At 42.8% G+C, this 22,840-nt stretch overlaps 1 protein-coding gene across 1 annotated transcript; it reads right to left on the reverse strand.

Moving 5' to 3' along the window:
* Nucleotides 1-385: 385 nt before the first annotated feature.
* Nucleotides 386-20,917, reverse strand: C1H8orf89 (chromosome 1 C8orf89 homolog). Its single transcript, XM_032890666.1, has 5 exons — nucleotides 20,375-20,917; nucleotides 9,881-10,044; nucleotides 7,642-7,774; nucleotides 2,245-2,300; nucleotides 386-683 (listed from the first exon to the last, which is right to left on the reverse strand). The coding sequence occupies exons 2-5, from the start codon at nucleotides 10,005-10,007 to the stop codon at nucleotides 535-537; spliced, it is 465 nt and encodes a 154-aa protein (XP_032746557.1). The 5' UTR covers nucleotides 10,008-10,044; nucleotides 20,375-20,917; the 3' UTR covers nucleotides 386-534.
* Nucleotides 20,918-22,840: the final 1,923 nt, after the last annotated feature.

Below are 22,840 nucleotides of genomic sequence, written 5' to 3' on the forward strand. Positions count from 1 at the left end.
CCAGAATGATGACATTTCAGATGTATGGCACCATCCCTGGATTCTTCTTGAACCTTCTGGACCAACTAGCAAAGCCCATTGCACAGATAAGCCCTCAGAAGCATTTATCTAACTAGGTCAGAAGGCATATACATACAACTGATGGGATATAATTTGTATTACGCAAACATTCTCATAATGTAAATGTTTCTCAACGTGGGACATAGCTCAGTGAGCAGAGAACTTACCTATAGCACACACAGAGATTTTGGTTCAAAACTCAGTACTGTATTTATTTTAAAAGTAAAATCATCCTGTTTTAATAATAAAATATTCATTTTCAATGTTAAAAAGTAAAATCAAAATAAAACAAGTTAAATGTCATGTCAACAAAATACACACCATCCCATATATAACATAAAATATTTATTTGCTATTTACATTTCATTCGTATGTATATCACATATCAAAAAAGAGTGAAAAGAAAAAAAGAAACACGGCAGGCAAATGTGCACCATAACCCAGGCAAGAGAGCACCGCGTGGTTTGGAATCCGTTAGCAGTCTCGGAGATCGCGTTTCTTGCCTCTCCTCAGTTTCTTGTGCGTTTCCTGACGGATAGTGTCATACTCCAGTATGGCCATTCTGGAGAGTCTCTGTAGGAAGTCAGAGGGCGCTCCTGTGAAAGGGTCGCTGAAGACACAGTCTGTGGGGAAGAAAACCAGCTGTTGCAGCTCAATTCAGAAGGCACAGTGACATTTGTGAGGCACGACCAGTGACATGCGGAACCGCTGATGCCCACAAACAAAACCGAATCTTTGCCTACATACCTCCAACATAGCAAAAAGACCAATGCCTACTTCTATCATACCTAAAAAATGGCAAATTTTTGAGTATATATCTCAAGAAACTTGGGTAAAATTACTTCAGGAAAATTAACATGTTAAGGTAGTTTAATGTAGGGCTCGGATATTGGATGTGTGTTTTCTGTCACATGCAGTGTACACTGTCTCTAACATAATGTCCCCAATATCTAACAAGTTCAGCAAGGGGAGGCAGTAAATGTAGATACCAGAATTGCTAGAACATTCTCTACATCTTACAGGTGTCATTAAGTTACCTGACTCAGCAGTTTTTAGTGTCTGCTCTCAAAAAACAAAACTCTAACCAAGCACATCAGAAATGAGGAGTTGGGAATGTCTGATTCATTCAGACTCTCCCTCCAAATATGACAGAAATACTCAACGGTGCTTAGAAAAGAAACTGACTTCATAGTCAGTTTGGTGCTCTAAACATTGGCAATACAGATAGATACTGCAGTGAAGTTTGTTCTGAACACAGAATTAATTTTTTAAAAAATTAGGAGATAAGATGAGAGGCCTGGGCTGAAGAGAAGGCTCCACGGTGAAGAGCACCTGCTCACTGCTCCTCTGAAAGTCCTGAGTTCAATTCCCAACACCCACACGGTAGCTCACAATTGCCTGTCTTCTGTCGTGCAGAGTAAATGAAGACAAAGTACCCATATACGTAAGCTACACAAATTAAAAAAAATCTTAAAAAGGAGGAGGAGGAGAGGAAGGAGCAGAGGCAGAGGCTGGAGAGAGGGCTCAGCAGTTTAGAGCCCTAGCTGCTCCTCCAGAGGACCCAGGTTGATTCCCAGCACCCACGTGGCCACTCACAACTTGTCTGTAACTTCAGTTCCAGGGGATCTGATGCCCTCTGAGTGTACTAAACACACATGGTGCATAGTACCTACAGCACAAGCATACATGCACACAACGGCAGCATGCGCATAGAATAGTATTGTTTTTAGAAGAAGGGTAGAGTGGAACACTCAGGGAGGCTGGTAAGGGCTCAGTGCTAAACTCACCTTCCAGTCTGGGCTGCTGAGGAGGAGCCTCTGTGAGCAGGCAGTAGTGTGCGTGAGGTGGAGGATGCGTGCAGCGGTTTAAACTAAGGAAGCCGGTTTCATGGCTCCTAAGGCACGCAAAAGAGCTATGCTGGAGGCCTGACTCTTGGCCCTGAGAGGACAGAAGTGTGTGCAATGATCCTCAGACACATCAAATTTACCAAGTAAGCAGAGCTTAGCAGAAACATTAACAAGCTAGGCTTGGACACATAATGGCGCTCACAGAAGTCTGGGGCATGGAATTCCTGTGAGTTTGAAGCCATCCTTGCTACACAGTAAAACCCTATTCGGAAAATAAAAAAAATTAAAAAAAAATAAATAAAAGGTGTGGGAAGAAAGCAGTGAAATAATAAAGTACCTTTTGACTTCTCCTGGAGTGCCACCATGCTGCATGACTCTTTGGTCTTCTTTATCCTAAAGATTATGGGTGGTCACAAAATGGCACACATCAACCCTCAGTTTGTGACTTTGAAGAGCACAACAAGAGGCAGACAGCATAGTCTCCGTGACGCTCCCCTGGCTTGCCACGATTTGTTTCGCTTTGCTTGCTTCTGTTCTGGGGACATGCCCCAAGCTCTTGCATCTGGTAAGCACGTGATGTGTTCCACCAGAACTCACCTTGTTAAACAATGAGAACTAACTCTACCATAATCAGCCCCATCAGAAGTGGGAATGAACCAGCCCAACAGTAGACTTCCCTAAATCAGCAGTAGCCTAGCACTGAGGCTCTGCATAGGCCTCTGAGGTAAACTGACAGAGGCAGCTCCTGAAAGGAGGCACACTACCATGCCTGCATGTGTCACATGAGGTGCCTGGATCCGTATCTCTGCACTATCAGCCACTATGATCTGATGTCCTCCTACAGTTAACGCTTGTCCCTGGAGAGTTAGGAGAAATAGGTAAGGTGACACTGTAAGAATTCCACACTTCACATAACCACAGTAAACTTAAGTCTTTACAGCTACAGTGCTATTATCAGGCACATCCCTTGTGTGTTGTGAGATTCACTGAAAACTTCTGAACCTCATTAAGAAAATTCGAGAAAAGATTAGACATTTACCAGAGTCTTAGAATCAAATATTCAGAGGGATTAAAAGAATGTGAAGAGCTGTGCATCGACAAGTTATTTGCCAAGACCAGTTTTTCACAGAACAGTGTGCAATATGCAGAGGGGAATAGAGTACTTGAAGGTAACTTGGTATGTTCTCACTGCAATGGCTGCTACAAAAGCACTTCAATCAAAGGCAAAGAAAAGCTCTAATGTTCACAAACATCACGTCACCAGCCCCTATCATTCCTCTTTATACACGAAGGCGCTAGCCGGAGTGTAAACAATGTATTCAGATTATCCCTTGCCAAGATGCAAATTCACACCTGTCAGTATAAAATGTCATGAAGTGATTTCCCAAACAGCCAGATAGTGAACAAAACCAAAGGCAGCTGAAATAGAAAAGGGCCAGAAAGGTCAAAGCTCAGAAGCAGGAGGGTTAATCATGGACTGTTTCCCAGACTTCTGGTTCGTTTACACTGAGCACCTGTTGGGGAAGGGTAACAAGTCTGGATGAAACTGGCAGAAGCTGTTGCCCCAGGCTACCCTACATATCCTCATGTGCACCCTAGCAAAGAGCTGTGGCTACACAAAGTAGGGGAGCACCATGGACACTAGTGTCTTAGAAATGATGCAAACACTTCTCAGTAGGTCTGGGGTCCATGCTCTGAAGAGCACCTCCTCTGTCTGTACACTTACCATTCTTCCTCTTTGTCACAACACTGGCCCCACCAGCAACTCGCCGTTTCTCTTTTACTATCTTGATTTCTGCCTTTTCTTTTGGAGATTATCATGTAGTTCCCATAACTATATAACTGAGGACGACCTTGAACCTATGACCCCCTGCCTCTCCTTCAGGAGGGCTTGGATGACAAGATGCTTTACCACACACAGTTTATGCAATGCTGGATGTCTCTGGACTTCATGCATGGTAGGCAAATATTCCACTATCAGTGCTATGTCCCCAGCCCTACTCTTTACACTTTGATGCTGGAAAACCTGTCTTCAGAAAATAGTCTTAGGGCTGACAAAAATCTATACGTAGGACGTCTCCCTTGTGATACTACTCACAAAACCAAAGATGTCACCAGAACTTACAAGTCTGAAATAGGACGTGGTTGGGCAGAGCAATGTGCACATAATAATGTAGCTAGATAGAAAGACTATACAGAATAAGGATCATATGACATGGTAAGTGTCAACTTCAGGAGCTTGGGGGTGTCGTTGGGTTTGTTTGCTTTGTGGTGGGTTTGTCTTATTTTGTTTTGTTGAGACATGGTCTCACTAAGCAACCCTTGCTGGCCTGGAACTCACTTTGTAGACCAGGCTAGACTTGAACTCACAGACATCTGCTTTCCTCTGCCTCCCAAATGCTGGGATTAAAAGTATATCCCACAATGTCTGGCTAATATTAAGTTTTAACAGAGGCTGCAGAGAAGGCTCAACAGTTAGGAACAAATAGTGTCCTTCTCCCCACTTACCTCTGGCCTCCTTGGGCACCTGAACTCACACGCACATGAGTGAGGTTGGCTGTCTTTTCATTAATATAGTCTAGTTATCGACTTAGGTTTTCACAGTTAACTGCAAGAGTACTTAACAGAAATCCTATTGGGAACTCAAGAAATAAAGCCGGGGCTAAAGAGCTCATCAGTTGAGAGCATTTGCTGGTCTCAGGGTGACCTGGGTTTGGTTCCCAGCACACACATCTGTCTGTAACACACTCACAACTCCAATTCCAGGAAATCTGACTCCACCTCCTGGCTTCTGCAGGTACCAATTGTGCATGTGGTGTACATACATATAGCATGGAAAACATTCATATATATAAAATAATTTTTTGGTTGTTTTGGGTTTTGAGACAGGATTTTACTATGTAGTTTGGCTGTCCTGGAACTCACTCCATAGACCAGGGGGCCTTGAACTCCGAGCTCTACCTGCCTGTCTCCCAAGTGCTGGGATTAAAGGTGTGTGCCACCACCACTCAGTCAGTAAAAATAGTCTTTAAAAAGGAATGTGTGAACCACCTACCTATAGTCCCACAACTTGACAGAAGACCAGGACTTCACTTACTGCTCTGCTATAGTGTGGGTTAGAGGCTAGCCTGGGCTACCTGAGACCCTGTGAATACCTTTAATCCCAGAGCTCAGGAGGCAGAGGTAGGTGATCTCTGTGAGTTCAAGGCTGCTTCGACCACAACATGAGTTCCAAACCAGTCTAGGCTACGGAGACCTCCATCTCAAAGACAACTGAAAAAATAAATCTAACATCCCAGACTTGTATGCAGCCTGTGGGTGAATGACTAAAGTTCATTGTAGTGGGAAGATCATACCAAAATATAAATCTGCCAAGCCTAGTGGTCCATGCCTATAATCTAGCAAGCACACACACCACAAAATCAACTCACCCAGAGAGATATCTGTGTATGTATACACCTCCTTAAAAAAAGTTACAACACACATAATGTTTCTTTTTTATAAGATGGCCAAATGAACAAATATGCGGTATTTAATGTATGTTCTTGATGAGACACTCCTAGAAAGGGGGAACCCTAACTGAAGGATTTCCTCATCAGGTTAGCCTGCAGATGTGTCTGTTGGGCATTATTTTAATTGCTAATTAACATAGAAGGGCAGAGCTAACCGTGGATGGTACCAACCCCAGACAGGTAGCCCTGGGCTATATCAAAAAACGTAGCTGGGGCTGAAGAGCTCTCTAGGAGGTTAAGAGCACTGGCTGCTCTTCCAGAGAACCTGGGTACAATTCTCAGCACCCACACAGTGGCTCACAACCATCTGTAACTCCAGTTCCTAGGATTCCAACTCCCTCTTCTGGCTTCTGGGGATACCAGACCTGCATTTAGACCTGCATACATATATACATGCAGGCAAAACACTCAGGCACAGAAAATAAAATAATCTTTTTTTTTTTAAAAGAAAAGTAGCTGAAGCCAGAGAGTGGCCAGAGAGCAGCCTCCACCGTCTCTGCTTCAAGCTGCTGCCTTGACTTCCTGCCCTGATTTCCATCAATGAAGGATCATGGCCTGAAAGTGAAAATGAAAAATTTTACCCCTTGCCCCCATGTTTATCATGCCAACAAATGGGATGTAGAAGATTCACGAGGCTGCCATAGATACATCCCTGGTTTTGTTTTATGCTTGTTTTGTTTTCTTTGGTTGGTTGGTTGGTTGGTTGGCTGGTTTTCTGGTTTTTGGTTTTTGGTTTTTGAACACAGGGTTTCTCAGTGTAACCAGCACTGTTTTCCTGGACTCAATTTGTAGGAGCTGGCTGGCCTTGAACTCATACAAATCTGCTTGCCTCTGCCTCCTGAGTTCTGGGATTAAAGGCATGCACCACCACGCCCAGCTTACTTTTGTTTTATATTTATTTTTAAGTGTGTGTGTGTGTGTGTGTGTGTGTGTGTGTGTGTGTGTGTGTGTGTGCGCTCAAGACAGATGCAGTAGTGCATTACAGGAGTGTGTGTGTGTGTGTGTGTGTGTGTGTGTGTTTGCTCAAGACAGATGCAGTAGTGCATTACAGGAGTGTGTGTGTGTGTGTGTGTGTGTGTGTGTGCGCGCTCAAGACAGATGTAGTAGTGCATTACAGGAGTGTGTGTGTGTGTGTGTGTGTGTGTGTGTGTGTGTGTGTTTGCTCAAGACAGATGCAGTAGTGCATGTGTGTGCAGAGACCAGAGAGGTATTCGTTCCCCTGGAGCTGGAGTCACAGGCAGCTATGTAAGCTGCCTAATGTGGGTGCTGGGAATCAAACTCAGGACCCTGGAACCTCTGAGCCACCTCTCTATCCTGTGGGGTGGTTCTTGCTTCTCTGGTTGGTTGTTTCACTTTTGTTTTGCTTTGCTTCTTGACACAAGATCTTGCTATGCAGCTCAAGCCTTTAAACTCATGCAGTGGCCCAGTATGGCCTTAAAATCACAGCAAACCAGCCTTAGCCTCCAAGAGCACCAGAAGTGGACACTAGCAATTTCTTTGTAGAAAGGTGTTTTCTTTTATCCGGAAAGAAGTATTCATTGATTCATTGATGTCAGAGTTACATGAGAAAAGTAGGGTTCTCTTTTTTAGGGGGACAGGGCCTCCTTGTGTAACCTAGGCTATCCCTGAACTAGAAATCCTCCTACTTCAGGCTTCTAAGTGCTGAAATTACAGATATGCAGATACAGTTAGGGTCTTTTTCCACATAGAGCTAAGAGCCTAGATGCCATTGCAAGCATTGTGCCACTGAGCTAGAGGCTCAGCTCTTGAGCCAGGAAAGGCTTATAGTGACAATTTACAAGGGTGGGTGACTGGCTGAATCTCTCCTTCCTGATAGAGTAAGGTTTTATTTGTCCCTCAGCCTCACTTACCTACAGTGTTCCCAAACCTGCATGCTGTGACTCAGTAAAAATCGTTATAGATAATCTCTCCAATGAGATTATGCATTTGAGCTAGGCTCTGGCAATCAATATACTTAAAAGGCGGGGGCTGGGGGCGGGGTCCTTTAATCCTTTCTGACAATGTCACTGAAAAGACAGAAAAGTGCCTGTTCATCAACTTTAGTGAATCAGCTAGCTTATAGCAAACAAACAAACAAAAACAAAATATTCAATCCTATATGGAAGAAACTGAATAAACAAGACTCAGAGTCATTAGCCCCAAAAGCATCTTCACTTACAAACAAATATTCCACAAAAGGGAGCCCAAACCAGGTCACCTACCTGATCGGAGGGATCTCAGCCTCGGTGTGCAGCAGGCGCTTATGAGCCTCTAGTGGAGATGAACTTAAGCTCTTTGACAATTCTGGTAAATATGGCATTTTGAGACATTCTTTGGGCTCTTCTAGACCAAATGCTATGGTATGTTGGGATAAATAAAACAAAACAAAAACAAAAACAAAAAAAACCACAATCATCTTTGTTAGATGCTTAATTCTTCTGCCACACACAAGTACCACAAAGTGAACCAGCCAGTAATGAAAGAAATTAAGATACTTGTCGCTTCCAAGAGAATGAACTTCAAACTCAGCTACATTGACCACAGGGAGGAGTAGATTCAGAGGGTGGAAAAGAACTGAGACCGGGAAGAGGCATGATGCCTCAGGCCTGTAATCTCAGTGCTTAGCAAGCTGAGGCAGGAGAACCATAAATTAAAGGGCAGTCTGGATATAAGCAATTGTCCAACCTGGGCAATTTAGTGATACTGGGCCTCAAAATAAAAAGCTCAAAGGGACTGTAACAGCAGGACTTCCCAGAACTTGTGAGACCCTAGATCCCACCCCTAGAAGCACCCCCTGCCCTCTCTGCAAACCAAAAGCAAGAACAGCATCAACAAAGGAAGAAGTCCAACCTTGCTGTTCTGCTGGGTTCCGTGTTTTCTTCAGACTCCCCAGAGGATTAGCACCGTGTTTAGATAAAAATCACTTTCAAGACTTCTGCACTGCTTGCTACTTGAATCCATCCCACATTTGTATTCACAAAGCAGAAATTACACAACCCTCTAAAATCCTACCCTTGACATTGACTTGAATTTCCTCTCTACAAAATTCATAGCAAGTAAACACCAACACAAAGCATCCAGATTGCTTCTATTGACTTCACACTTTGTCAACTTTTTTGGGGGGAGGGGTGCAAGTGTTTGGCTTGGTTTGGTTGTTTGGAGTTTTAATTGAGACAAAGCCTCTATGTAGCTCAGGCTGGACTTGAACTTACAACAATTTTCCTGCTTCCCAAGAACTGAATCACAAGTGTACTCCACTATGCTTGGCTTCAAGTTGTTTATCTTCTATCGAGTATGTGTGTGTGCATGCACGTCTGTATGTGTGTTTATAGTGCATACATGTGATTGCATGTGCGTTTGTGTATGTATCTATACATGTGTGTGTCTGTATGTGTGCATGTGTCTGTCTGTGTACATGTGTCTGTGTGTGTGAATGTGTGCGCACATATGTGTCTGCTGTGAACGTGTGTGTATGCGTGTGTGTGAGTGTGCACGTATGTGCATGTATGTGCATGTGTGTGTAAGCCTCTGTGTGTGCATGTGGAAGCCCACTATTTATTTTGGGTCCCCTTATCAATTTCTTTCACCTCATATATGAAGGCAGAACCCAGAGTGGTTGTGTTAAGCTAGTTTGGCTAACCAGCTTGCCACCTTTCTCTTCCCGAGTATGATGGATTAAGGAGGCTGCTAGGCCTCCTTTATATGCTCTAGACCTGAGTTCTTTCCTCAGTCCCAAGAAATCAAAGCAGAGGCTGGAGAGATAGCCCAGAGGTTCTGACTACCTGCCACTCTTCCATAGGAACGGTGTTTTCCCAGCACCCACACAGCAGCACACAGCTGCCTGTAAGTGCAGTTCCAGTGAACCACACATCCTTTTCACATCTCCATAGGTACCAGGGACTACTTGGTACACATACATACATGCACACAAACACTCAGATACATAAATACATCTTAAAAAGTAATAAAAACAAAGGCACTAGGTAGAAGGTAGAAAGAGGCTAAAAGTTTGAAAAGTCGCAGTGATACAAGCCTGTAATCTAGCACTAGGGAAGTAGAGGCAGGAGGATTAAAGGACCAGCCTAGACTGCAGGATGAATTCAAGGTTAGCCTGAGGTATGTAAAATCCTGTTAGAAAAAAAGCAAGTGAACCTGGGCTCCATGACAAGTTCCAGGCCGGCCAGGACCACATGGTGAGACTATCTCAAACAATTTAAAAATATAAGTAATAAATAAAACAATTTGTAACCATAAGCCAATAAATAGTGTTTTCACTGCTCACAGAACATTAACCTTAACACCTTCCATTTCCCCTTTCTGTAAACTTCTGTACTACTAGCTCAGTACGAATGTCACAGGAGTTACATAATGTCTCTTGACTGCTTAAGGGGAAAACTATCTGTCAGTCCCAGGCGCCATGATTATGTTCCTCCAAGAGAGTAAGAACTGAAATGGAGTTACCTTTCCTCATCTTCTGTGTTTCCAAAACTGCCTTCCTCCAACTGCTCTCAAACAGAAAGCAGTTGTCCAGGGGGCTTCTGGTGGCGTTAGAAGTCTCAAATTTGATCTCAGGAGATAGCATTGACATTTTCTCTTCTTTCAATAGCCCAGATGAGAAGGAGACACTGCACCAGGACAGGGAAGGAAAGAACACAGGCATTTCTTGTAAATGTTTTCTCATATCCTCAGGAAGACTAGATATTAACACACATTTGCTACAATATGGAAATATGGACTCTTGGGGTTTTATTTTGTTCATTGAAAGTCTCACTATATTGCCCTTGACTAACCTGGGACTCACTATGTAGACTAGGCTAGCCTTGAACTCACACAGACACGCCCGCCTCTGCCTTGAAGTGTTAGGACTAAAGGCATGTGCCACCACGCCCAGCATATTCTTGAGATTTTAAAGCTAGAGAGTTTCAAGAATAAAATTTATTATTTTTTAAGCTTTTAAATGAACCTTTCCATTTGCTTGGTGATTTGAGACAGCGTCTCAAGTAACCTCGGTTAAACAGAATTCTCCAATTCTTCAAACCTGCCTGCCTCCACCAACTCAGAGCTGGGGTAACAGAAAGACACCACCACCACCACCCCCCAGCACTTTGATATCCCTGAAGACCACCCCTTACATGCTTCTGATGTCACAGGATATGTGGCTAAAGATCACTCTATAGGAGACAACAATGATGAATATGAACTCAAAACCAAACATGAAGTGTGAATTTCCAGATTTGTAAACAAGACTTTTAGTTAGCCAGGCATGGTAGTACACACCTTTAAGTCTCAGCACTCAAGAGAGAGACAGGCTGAGCTCTGTGAGTTCTGGGCTAGCCTGGTCCACACAGTGTGTTCCTGGACAGCTGGAACAACAAAGTGAGACCCTGACTCAAACAAGAAAAAAGAAAGAAAGAAAGAAGACTCTTAGGACCACAATCCAGCCTCTGCTCTAAGGACTTCTCTTATCTTTAGAAGTAGAGATTACTGGCTAACTTTGAGCTTCGAGTCAGCCTTTCAACAGCCCCAGGACAGGAGTGGCAGAGAGAACACTGCTTGCTGATGGGAATGGGAAGATGAGGACACACAAATGGACTTCTGAACATTTCAGACTACAAAATCTTCCTCAAGCATTTTGTCCTGCTGGGTCAGAAAACAATGTTCTTAAAACTATTTTCCTAGAATATCCATACAATAAATGCATGAAGACTCACTATACTGTAATTTCTAGATTTATATCTATTCTTGAAATTTCTGATGATAAAAGTTCATTTAAAAGTTCACATTTGAGAGCCAGGCATTGTGGTGAGTATCTTTAATCCCAGCACTCAGGAGGCAGACGCAAGACATAAGTTCGAAGCCATACTAGTCTACATAATATGTTCTCAGAAAGCCAAGGCTGCAGAGAAAGACTCTGACCGTGTGATGTATGCTATAATCCCAGCACTAGAATGGAGATAAGAGAATGAGAACTTTAAGAACATTCATGGCTACGATGCAAGTTTGAGGCCAGCCTGGGCTCTATGAGACTGTCTAGAAAGATTTTTTTAATAAAAAATAAAGGAAATTTTAAAATACAAATGAAAAAATAAGTGTGCATTTGCAAGCGAATATGACTTCACGAATGTATTGATATAATAAAAAACAAGAAGCTACCCAGGCTTGGTGGTACACACCTTTAATCTCAGCACTTCTGAAGCAGACACAGGGAGGTCTCTGTAAGCTCAAGGCCAGTCTGGTCTACATAGTTCCAGGACAGCCAGGGCTACACAGAGAAACCCTGTCTCTAAAAATCCAAGGGGGCCTGGGAGGGGGGCGACAACAAAAATGCATGTTACACACACATGTGTAGGTCAGAAAACACTTGGTGGAAATTGGTTCTCTCCTACTTTGTGGATCTCCGGTTTCAGATTTAGGTCATCAGGCACCTTTATCTGCTAAGCCATCTTATGGCCCCAAACCACCCTATCCCAACATTTTTGAATATATCTCTTGTTTCTTTATTCACTCTTACCCAAGTAAAGTCAACACCAAAGGCCTGCCAATCCTAGCAGGTGGGCCCTCTGATAGTTCTGTTTAAGTTTATGGAAGAATTCCCAGTATGCCTCCTAAGTTTCTGTGGTCTATTGGATTTAATATCTTGTTTTTCATCTCTATCAATTTATATCTTCTTTTGGAAGTCTGGGCTAAGGTTTCTCAGTCCCGTTAGCTTACACACAGAACCAGCTCACTGGTTCTTCATATTGTTCTTCTGCACTGATTGTCTCTATTGCACTTATTGTCAACTCTGAGCTGTACCCTTCCTTTTTACTCTACCAGGTTTTGCTTTGTTCCTGGTTTTCTAAGACCCTGAGATGCATCATCGGGTTATCTAAGAACTCTCTGGGTTTCTGAATGTAGGCTATCTATATATTTTTCAGAACTGCTTTTGCTATATTTCACATATGTGGATAGATTTTATCTACATTCTAAGTTGGATTGTAGAAGCTTTTAAACGTATCTCCTTGTATCTCCTTGTATCTTCCATGACCTACTCACAATACCAAAAAGGCATTGCTCATTGTCTATACGCCCATTGTATTTTCTGTACGTGTGTATATATTGTTGATGGTTTCTAATCTCATCTCTTAATGATAATGTACCTGGAATTATTTCAAGTATTTTAAATTTCTTAAGACTTGCTTTATGGCCTAAAAATGACCAATTTCAGAGATCTATATATGAGAAAATTTATATAAAATATGTGGAAACATTAAGATGAAGCTTAGTAGTCTGTTGATGCCACTAATCTAACATATAGTTCATCTCTGAAGTTCCTTCAATAATTTTGGAGGGTGGAATATTCATGGGCCACCAACCTATTGGTGAAAATGGGGTGTTGAAGTCATGCACTATAATTATTCTGGGGCCTTTATGTCCTTTATGTCCAGTAATTTTTGTTGGATTATTTTGTTCTAGACCTTTTGCTTTGTAATGCTTTATAAAATTGAGTAAATCAACATTTGGTGCACATATATTTACACTTTATATCCTCCTGATGATTTCCCTGTGCTAATGTGGAGGGCCCTTCTTTATCTTGTTTAGTTTTTGCCTTGAGTTCTGCTTTATTAAATATGAGCACAGTTAATTGTGCTTCCTTCCAGATTCCATGTGCTTGGTGTACCATTTTCTATTCTTTCTGCTTGTGTTTTTCTTTGCTGGTGAGGTGTGTTTCTTACAGGCAACAAAAAGTTGGATATTGTTTTTCAATCTAACTAGCCAGTCTATCTCCTTTTAATTAGAGACATAAAACCATTTACACTTAAGGTTGTGACATAAAAATATCCAAGCTCCTATCACTTTTTTTTTTTTTTTAATACAAGATTTCGCTGCATAGTTCCAGCTGTCCTGGAACTCACTGTGTAGATCAGGCTGGCCTCGAACTCACAGAGACCCATCTGCTTCTGCCTTGGGTGTTGGGATCAAAGGCAAGTATTACCCTGCAAAGCTGCTCCTATTATTTTTTAAATCTTTTTATTTGATTGCTTATCTGTTTTCCTAGTGAGATTTATTCTTTTCTGTGTATTCATGGTGGTAGTTCCTCTGAACTAGAATTACAGGAAGTTGTGAGACACCCAACAGAGGTACTGGGAAATGGACTCGAATCCTCTGGAAGAACAGTAAACACTCAAGGCCCTGCTTTCTCTGTAGGTCTTACAAGGGTGGATCCAGAAAGTTGTAACACTGGAATGCATAGGGCCCTCCTGCAATTGGTCCTCTGTCTTGGTAAGACTGAATGAAGGATGTGGACACAGCCTGTGGTGCAGTCCCCATAGTGAGTCCAGATCCATTGACTTTCACTGACTTCTCTGCTCTATCCAACACTGAGGAGCAGGTCTTCTGCACAAACGCGATGGCTTGAAAAACCCTCCAGTTTATGCTAGGCATCCATGAAGGGGAAATTTCTGGTTTCTTTGGAAACTTTGTTATGTCACGTGAGGTTTTTCTGGAAAGTGTCTTGTGAGAGGTCACATGACGTTGTTTTGGAAGTTGTCTTGGGAGAGGATGTTTTGCTGAAGCAGACACGAGAGGGCCCGCGACATTTGGAGAGAGTATAATTAGAACCACACAGACAGTAAAAGGATGCTTTTGCAGTGCTATGCCTTCCAGTGCTCCACTGGTCTTCACTTCCTAGAGAGGAGCGTGCGGAAGGATTGCTGGCGGCAGTCCAGCTGACTCTTGCAGCTTCTGCTGACTCATGGATTCGGTGGAGCCTTGAGGTTTCTGCAGGATTGGGCCACTGCTACTGATTCTTGTTTCGTGTTTGCTATTGGACTGGACTGCTGGTGTCCTGACAAGAAAGAATAGATTTGCCCCAAAGAACTACTTCTAAACAGGTCCACAACTCCCTTTTCTTATAAACCTTCATTTCCCCTACCTCTGGTTGCTGGGCTAGAAGGAAAGTTGAAACATTCTAGAACCCTGAATAAATTAAATTTTGAAAAATCTAAGCCTACACATTCATCTTGGCACCCTTTGGCCATTTGTCTCAGTGAGCCCCCTGCCACATAGAAATATACAGTTGGTTGAGTTATGGCTTCTGCAACCCATTAATACAGACATCCAGGTTGCCTTGATACCTAATCTCTGTAGAGCAAAACAGCTCTCAGCTTGCTTCTGCAGATACTCAAGGTCTTCTTGTGAGTTTTGCCTTTAAAAACCCTTCCCTCACCATCTCAAGTTTGGCTTAGAGACTGTTGTCCTAATAGTGTGATCCATAACCCCTTTAATTATTATTGGATTGAATCTATCTATGGTCTTTTCCTTGGGGTCAGAAACTCCTTTACACACACACACACACACACACACACACACACACACACACACACACACACACACCAAGCCTGCTTAAAGTCTGGTGACTGCTGCCTTGGAATTTTTATCTCTCCTGTTCTTTGAGTTAATGTGCCTGCTGACATTTCAGCCTGGATAGGTTATGTGTAAAGCCACATGTGCTGGCTGTTAGCTGAGCTGGACATGTATGTAACTCAGCAGCACCTACACAACATCTACACAACAGGTTGTGCTCTGTCTCAAAAGCATTGTGAAAAAGAGAACACCAAAACAGAGCCTGCATGTAACAGTATAAAAGAAGTACCAGCTACAGCACCCACAGTTCTAATGCCAGGAAGAGCAACTAGAACTGTGGAGAAATACTGTAAGTCAAAGGGTTATAATAACAGGATTATATTTTGTTATGATAAAAGATTGTTTAAAAGAGGTAAAAACAAAAATTATAGTATTCAAAAAGAAAAAAATAGAAAGTAAAAGGCTTGATCACGAGAGGGAAGAGGAAGACAGAGAAAGAAAAAGGGTTGATGGATAGTGGTAAGAGAGAAGAGAGTGGGTTTTATTAGGAGAGGAAGAGAAGAGTAATTAGAGAATAGAAATACCTATACTTCGAGAAATTGCACACTAGCCAGTTAATCAGTCAACACACACACACACACACACACACACACACACACACACACACACAGACACACACAACACACAGACACATGGAAAGGCAGATGTTTACTCTGCCAGTCTGCACTTTTTTGCACCTCTTCCTGGACTTTGAGCACCTTGGATAGAAGCATGCTGGAAGATAACCTTTTCTTTCTCCAGGACTGCTTGCTGGGACGCTCTCAAGATGGCTCCCACTGCAGTGTGCCCTTGCACATTGGGAAGCATAGCACTTGTCCAGTGCCAGCTCGCAGAGCAGGTCTTCTCACACCCTTTCTGCTTTACACTGATTCTGGTGTCAGTTCCTCAGCATCTTGGCTCCTCTGGCTTAGTTACTACTCTTCAGCAGTGTTGCAGGTCTTGTTAGCGTAGACATACATGTGGGCAAAACACCCATAATACATAAGAAATGAAATTAAAAATCAAAAGCTTCCAGATGAGGCCCAGACTTCATGAAATACAGCCAAACTGCTTCTACAAACAGCCAGAATACCAGATACACAGAATCCATGAGCAAAACATGGCGTGGCTCTAACACTAAGACAGGGCCTTACTATGTAGCCCTGGCTGGTCTAGAACTCCCTTTCTACACCATGCTGACCTCAAACCCACAGACATCTGCCAGGAAGTAAAGGCATGCACTACCACACTCAGCCTCCAAATAGCTTTTTAAACAATGACATAAGTAACTCAGAAATTTTACTTATTTTTAAGATATTTGATTACGATTATGTGTGTGCATGCACACACGGCATTGCATGTTTGCGAATGTCAAAGGACAACTTCATGAGTCAGTCGTCTCCTTCTACCATGGGCACTCTGGACATTAAACTTACTTCATCAAACTTGGTACCAGGTACTTTTACACAGTGAGCCATTGTGTGGGTACCCAAAATCCAATTCCTTAAATATATTTAAAATAATAAATGCAAAGAGAATGATTTTATATTTATCATCTGGGGACTGGAGAGATGATGGCATAACAGTTAAGAATTCTTGCTGCATTTTGAGAAGACGTTGGACAGCTCACTACTGCCTGTAACAATAGCTCAAGAGCTTCCAATACCTTCTGCCTTTCACAATGTCCTATCCTATACATCTACACATACGCAGATACACATAAATAAAATAAAACATTTTATTTTTATATTTTATATAATTTTACTTGTCTCTTTATGTAAATGAGTATTTTTCCTGTATGCAGCTGTGAACCATACTTGTATGCTTAGTGCAGCATCAGATGCCTACGACTGGAGCTACAGAGGGTTGTGAACCACCTGTGGGCATGCATGGTCTTCTGGGAGAACAGCCAAGGCTCTTAACCATGGAGCCATCTCTCCAGCCACAAGTGTAAATATTGTCTCTGAGCAACTCTACATCCAGAAACTTATTCTAAAGTAATCACTGGTATAGACTAGTGTTTATCTTCAAGGACAGCAAACCTTACTTTTTATTTCACTAGAAAAGATCACCCAATATCAAACTGCAGGAAAAAGTCAGACTGGCTTCAGCTTTATTTAGACCAAACGTCCAGTGAATACAACAAAGCGTAGATATTTATTCATTGAGATAAGTATTTACAATGCCAACACTAAGAGCTGAAAGTAAAAATAAATATCTATAATTAGGAAGCAAATGTAGATAGTCTATTAAGAGGAATTAAGTAAAAAAAAAAAACAAAACAAACAAACAAACAAAACCCCAGGGAGTTCTTTCTGGTAACTGTTACTGCTAAAGCTATGTTGACATTCCCAGGTGCACTAAGTCCTGACTGTACTGAGAAAAGAAGTAAATTTGATGTATCCACACTTTCTCCTTCCTCTTCTACTGTTTTTTTTTTTAATGAAATTCTATTGAGCCCAAAGTGTACAACACAATAGTACAAGATATATACATAGGAAAACTCTTTATTGTAGGTTAGCTGAATGTAGACAAGAGTGAAGTGATTAGGGCGGAGCCTGGGTTCTTCTAAAAATTGGAAAGGTCACCCATTAATAAATATACCTGCCTTGGAATTGTTATAGTGTAAGCAAGAAATGTTAATATATATATATATATATATGAATCTGTATGCCCCAATAGCTGGCAAATTGTTAAAACAAGTGACTCAAGTGACTGTCTTTTTCTTTTTTCTTTTCTTCTTCTTCTTTTCAATATATGGCCATCTTACTATGTAGCCCAGGATGGTCACAAACTCACTCCTACTCAGTCTCTCAGATACTGGGATGATGGGCATGCACTGCTGTGCCCTGCTCAGCAGTTATTGAAATAGTTCATTGAGAATGGGACTGACAGTGGGTCGGATGTTGAAGTCCTAACAAAGGAAAGGGGACTTAATGGTGACTGAGGCTGTAAACTTGACCAAGATGAGCAATATATATATATATATATATATATATATATATATATATATATATATATATATATATATATTTCAAAGAGATTGAACTGGTGAGAAGGTTAACAGGCACTGAGGAACACCATCTTGCATAAAGCAAGAGTAAAGAGGGACCAATGGACAGTCACAACCTAGAACCAAGCAGTTCTGGAGATGAAAAGTTAAGAACTATCTATTTTCAGATGAAATCAAGGCCAGGAGCTTTACTAGGCTGGCAAGGGGGGGGGTGAGAAAGAGACAAAAGCCAGATGATGCTTTAAGATCTTCTGGGTGTGGAGATGAGGAATGGGCAAAGGATGAGGGTCTAGAGAGACAGCCCGGCCCAGAGCACCTCGGAGACAAGGGACCAAATCTGGGTGCAAGAGGTAGCAGAGAAAGACATTAATACTCAGTGCTCAGGGCTGGAGACATGGTTCAGCAGTTAAGAGCACTGGCTGCTCTTCCAGAGGTCCTGAGTTCAAATCCCAGCAACCACATGGTGGCTCACAGCTATCTACACTGCTATCTGATGCCTTCTTCTGGTGTGCAGGTGAACTGGCAGATGGAGCACTCATTTTCATAAAATAAAATTTTAAAAAAGAAAACTTTATGCTCAAACTCCTATGAAATGATTGCCAGCCAACGGCTCAGTGAGGCTTCAGACCCCACAAAGACAAGCTCTAGAGTACAGTGAACCTAGATTTCAGTTTTGACTTTGTCCTCTGATAGTTATATAATCCTTGGGCCATGTTTCTCACTCTCATAAGTGGACAAAGACTGAACTTTTAAAATCCTTTTAAGTGGGGCTGGAGAGATGGCTCAGTGGTTAAGAGCACCCAACTGTTCTTCCAGAGGTCATGAGTTCAATTCCCAGCAACCACATGGTGGCTCACAACCATCTGTAAAGAGATCCGATGCCCTCTTCTGGTGTATCTGAAGACAGCTACAGTGTACTTATATATAATAAATAAATAAATCTTTAAAAAAAAAAAATCCTTTTAAGTGTCCAGTGGTGAGAAGCATGCGCAATAAGCACTCTGCAAACAGAAACCATGATATATTTTTAAATAATAAACATACTGTACCACAGCCTGCTGATGAAAGGTAACTCAAACCCTGCACAATGATGCTCTTATAATCGGGAAGTAATGGGAAGAGATCAGCTCCGCTACACAGTGAGTTTAAGGCTAGCCTGGGCAACATGAGACTGTCTCACACCCCTTCCCCCAAAAGAAAATGCAAATCAATACCAAAAAATCAAAGCAAATTTTCTGTCAAAAATGTACATACACCTGACCCAGAGGTTCTGTTTTTCCTGTATAAAGGAGGAAGGGGGCTGGGGGGGGCACATATGCCATAGCATACATGTGGAGGTCAGAGGGCAACCCTGTGGAGTTGGTTCTCACTTTCTTCCTTTATGTGAGTTCTGGAATTGAAGCAAGGCATCTGTGCTGCAAATGCCCAGCATTCGTGAGCTGAGCCATTTCCCAGCCCCCACCCCCAACCCATCACTTCTGTTTCAAGGGCTTTATTCTACAGAATTGTTTCCTCATGCAAGAATGTTCATCGTTGGGGAGCTGCGATATCGATCAGGATGGAAAGTGAATAAATTAAAAAAAATATTGTTGATTGTTGTAAAATATTTGTAAAATGGAACACCTGGACCCAATATCAATTAGAAATATACAGGTTATATCACCTGTGGCCAAAATAACAGGGAAAAACTGTGGAAGGAAAGAAAGCACCGGATGTATTTAAAAGTAAAGGAAATAAATAGAAAATAAGCCTGAGTCTCAGAGCTGAGTCAGTGAAATCCACCAATGTGTAATTTTAAAACAATGTTTTTGAAAGGGTAACAACAAAAGTTTTACGAAACATTATCCTAACATTTAATTAATACATGTAATATGTAACATTACATATGCATACTCGCAGACAGACAAGCCAAGGCCTGAGATTCTTTTGCTCCAGGAACACAATAGCCTAAGACTGTTTGTCAAGTTGTTTGCATTTGTCCCTATGGTTTCCCTGGCGTTTACGACTCCAAAGGGGCTATATGACCAGTATGGATGACCAGCACATAAAGCAGTCTACGTGACCAGCACAATTATTTCCTTGTACTTTTAGATTATAATGAAAATAAAAACTATACCCCAAAATATGATCACATCAGAAAAAATACAAAAGAGAATTGGCAACATATGGAGTTCTGATCCATAAAGTTGAGACTGCTGGAGAAAGGGGGCCACATGGTAGTCCAAGAAAGTAAACACATCTCTGCGCTCAACCTCAGGGTTAAGCTTTAGGAGAGGTGCAGACTGAACTTGTAAAGCTGTTGTGTCCAGTAAACGCAGGGTCCTTTGCTTGTACAGAACCTAAGAGGTGTGAAAAGAATATTCACGGTTTTATCCTCATTTCCTGCCACCTGATCCCACAAATTGGTGCCGGCTTATGTCCTCTTGCCCAAGCCATGATGTTGAAGCGCCTTGAGCGCAGCTTTGGAGTGTCCCGCGTAGCTCTCTAGACATCAGTTTCCCCTTCTTGAGGAGAGCCCTTCCTGCCTCCAGCCTGGAGCCCCGGCTCCCCTCACTCACCGTCCCCGCAGCTGTACAGAGGAGATGGGCTTCTTCAGGTGCCGGACCCACGGCACCAAGGAGGACCTCTCGGCCAGCGGGGGCAGCGGGCAGCGCGGGAGCCAGCGGCGGCCGTGGGTGGACGCGAGCTCTCGGCCGAGGCTGGCCGCGTCTCCGGGCTGTCCACCGCGGCGGGGCGGGGCGGCCCGCAGCCTTCTCGCACTGGCACCACTCTCAGGGCGAGCATGCTCGGCGGCCGGCAGCCCGGCGGTGCTCCAGGCACAGCCGCCGCTCAGCACGGCCGGGGCCAGCTAGGGCCAGTGAGCGCTCGCAGCTGCGGCCCGGCCTGGCCGGTGCGCCGTTGGTTGCTAGGCGCCCGTAGCCTGGGGCCGCCAGGCTGAGCTAAGCAGGTACAGCAGCAAAGGGCCTGGCATGAGGATAGTGGGCCAGGATGGATGCTGGGATGGCTGAGAGAACGGAGAAGGAACCCGGTCAGGGTATGGAGCCAGGGTGGATGCCCAATGGTTAGAAGACCGCTTACACTATTCCTGATTTTGGGTCATTTCTGAGAGGGGAGCTATGCAAAAAACGAGGCTGTCTGACAGCTGTCCTGATAGTCTTCCAAGCGTAGAGGTGAGAATGGGCAGTTGGACAAGGAGGGGAGTTTGTCTACCCAGGCCACTGGTACATCAGCTGGTGTCAGTCTCATTTTTCATATTCAACGTAATTAGATTGTTTCAAGTATTTTGTGAAAAGCGGGTCCCCTCCCTACCTTGGAAATCTAGCAGCTGCACCTACTTAGTAAGGTCTCACCATCACTGTGCCTCACACTGCTTGACACAGAAAACACCAGTACTGAAGTTCCCTGCTTAAGAAAGCCAATTCAGATTAGACCCAGGCTGTAAGGCCAGGGTAGAGAAAGCTAACCCCTCACGTAGAACTGGAGCCGGTGGAGCGGGGCGGGGCGGGGGGGCGGGGCATCTAGACCTTTTGGTGGAGTGTTTTCCTAACGTGCCTCAGGGCTTGGGTTTTTTAGTGCTTATCATCACACAAAGAGCACACGGTGTAGAGGCAGGAGGGTCAATTCAAGGTCATTACAATAAGTTCAAGGCTAGTCTAGGAAGCACGAGATCCTGCCTCCAATATAACTAAAAGAATTCATGAAAAAGTAAGGCTAAAGAAACATATTTAGGATTGGGTTTGCATACTAGCAGACCTTAAGACAAGGGTGGAAACTAGGAGAAAATGTCTCAAGCCCATCTCAAAACCAGCTATAAATTCAGTTCTGGGTTGCATAGTGGAGAATCACACAAGAGATTATATGGACTAAACAGTATACCAGCATGCAAACACTTGTGATTGAAACGTCTTCTTGTAGCCCTCGGCTTCTGTACACTACAGATCCTGCCTCTCTGCACTGTTCTTCTTCTGCATCTCTAAAACTCTATCTTAGTTTTCTTCTTTTTTTTCTTAAAGTTCTACTGCTGAGAAATTCAAGATCAAGGTGAAGAAGACATGGTCAGTGTTTGGTGAGGGTACAATATTTTCTTTCAAAAAGATTCTCCAACACTGCATCCCTCCAGAAAGACAAATGCCACATGGAGAAGGGTAAAGAGACCTGCTCTATTACCCCGTCAATTTATAAGGCACTGATCCTACCCATGAGAATGAAGCTTTTTTATGACTTTTTAATTATTTAATTTATTTATTTACATCTCAAATATTGCCCTTCTCCTGGTCCTCCCTCACAGAGTTTTCTCTCCCCCATCTCCACTTACTTTCTCCTCTGAGAGGGTGCCCTCCCCCTTGAGTATCCCCCTAGCCTGGGGGCATGAAGCCTCTACAAGATCAGGCATATCCCCTCCCACTGAGAACAAGGCAGCCCTCCTCTACACATGTGCCGGGGCCGTGGACCAGTTCATGTATGCTCTATGGTTGGTGACTTCATCTAAAGCTCCCCAGGGTCCTGGTTATTTGATACTGTTGGTCTTCCTATGGAGTTGCTATCCCCTACAGTTCCTTCAATTCTTCACCTAACTCTTCCACAGAGGTCACTGTCCTTCCAATGCTTGGCTGTGAGTTTCTGCATCTGTCTCATCTATCTTAGCCATGCTAAGCTCCTGTCTTCAAGCACAACATAGCATCAGTAATAGTGTAAGGGATTGGTGCCTTACACTATAGTGATGGGATAGGACTCAGTCTCTCTATGATATAAGATTTTCTGACTGTAAAGTTAGAATAATAAAAATAACTACAAAATCAATTCAACAAAGAAAATTTTGTCTATATTAGACCATACATGCAATTGTCATTATTCTCCACATGTAAAGAATATTTGGAATCGGTTGACATGACAGTGAAGAATCTGTTGGCAAAGGAAGTTATGTCAAAACAAACAAATATTTTAGGAAAACAAATATTTATCATTGGCCAAAGTGCTAAGACTAAATGATTGCTGAATGTTCATCATTTTTTAAAATTTTTTAT

This window comes from Rattus rattus, chromosome 1 (assembly GCF_011064425.1).
Source record: "Rattus rattus isolate New Zealand chromosome 1, Rrattus_CSIRO_v1, whole genome shotgun sequence".
NCBI lineage: Eukaryota > Metazoa > Chordata > Mammalia > Rodentia > Muridae > Rattus > Rattus rattus.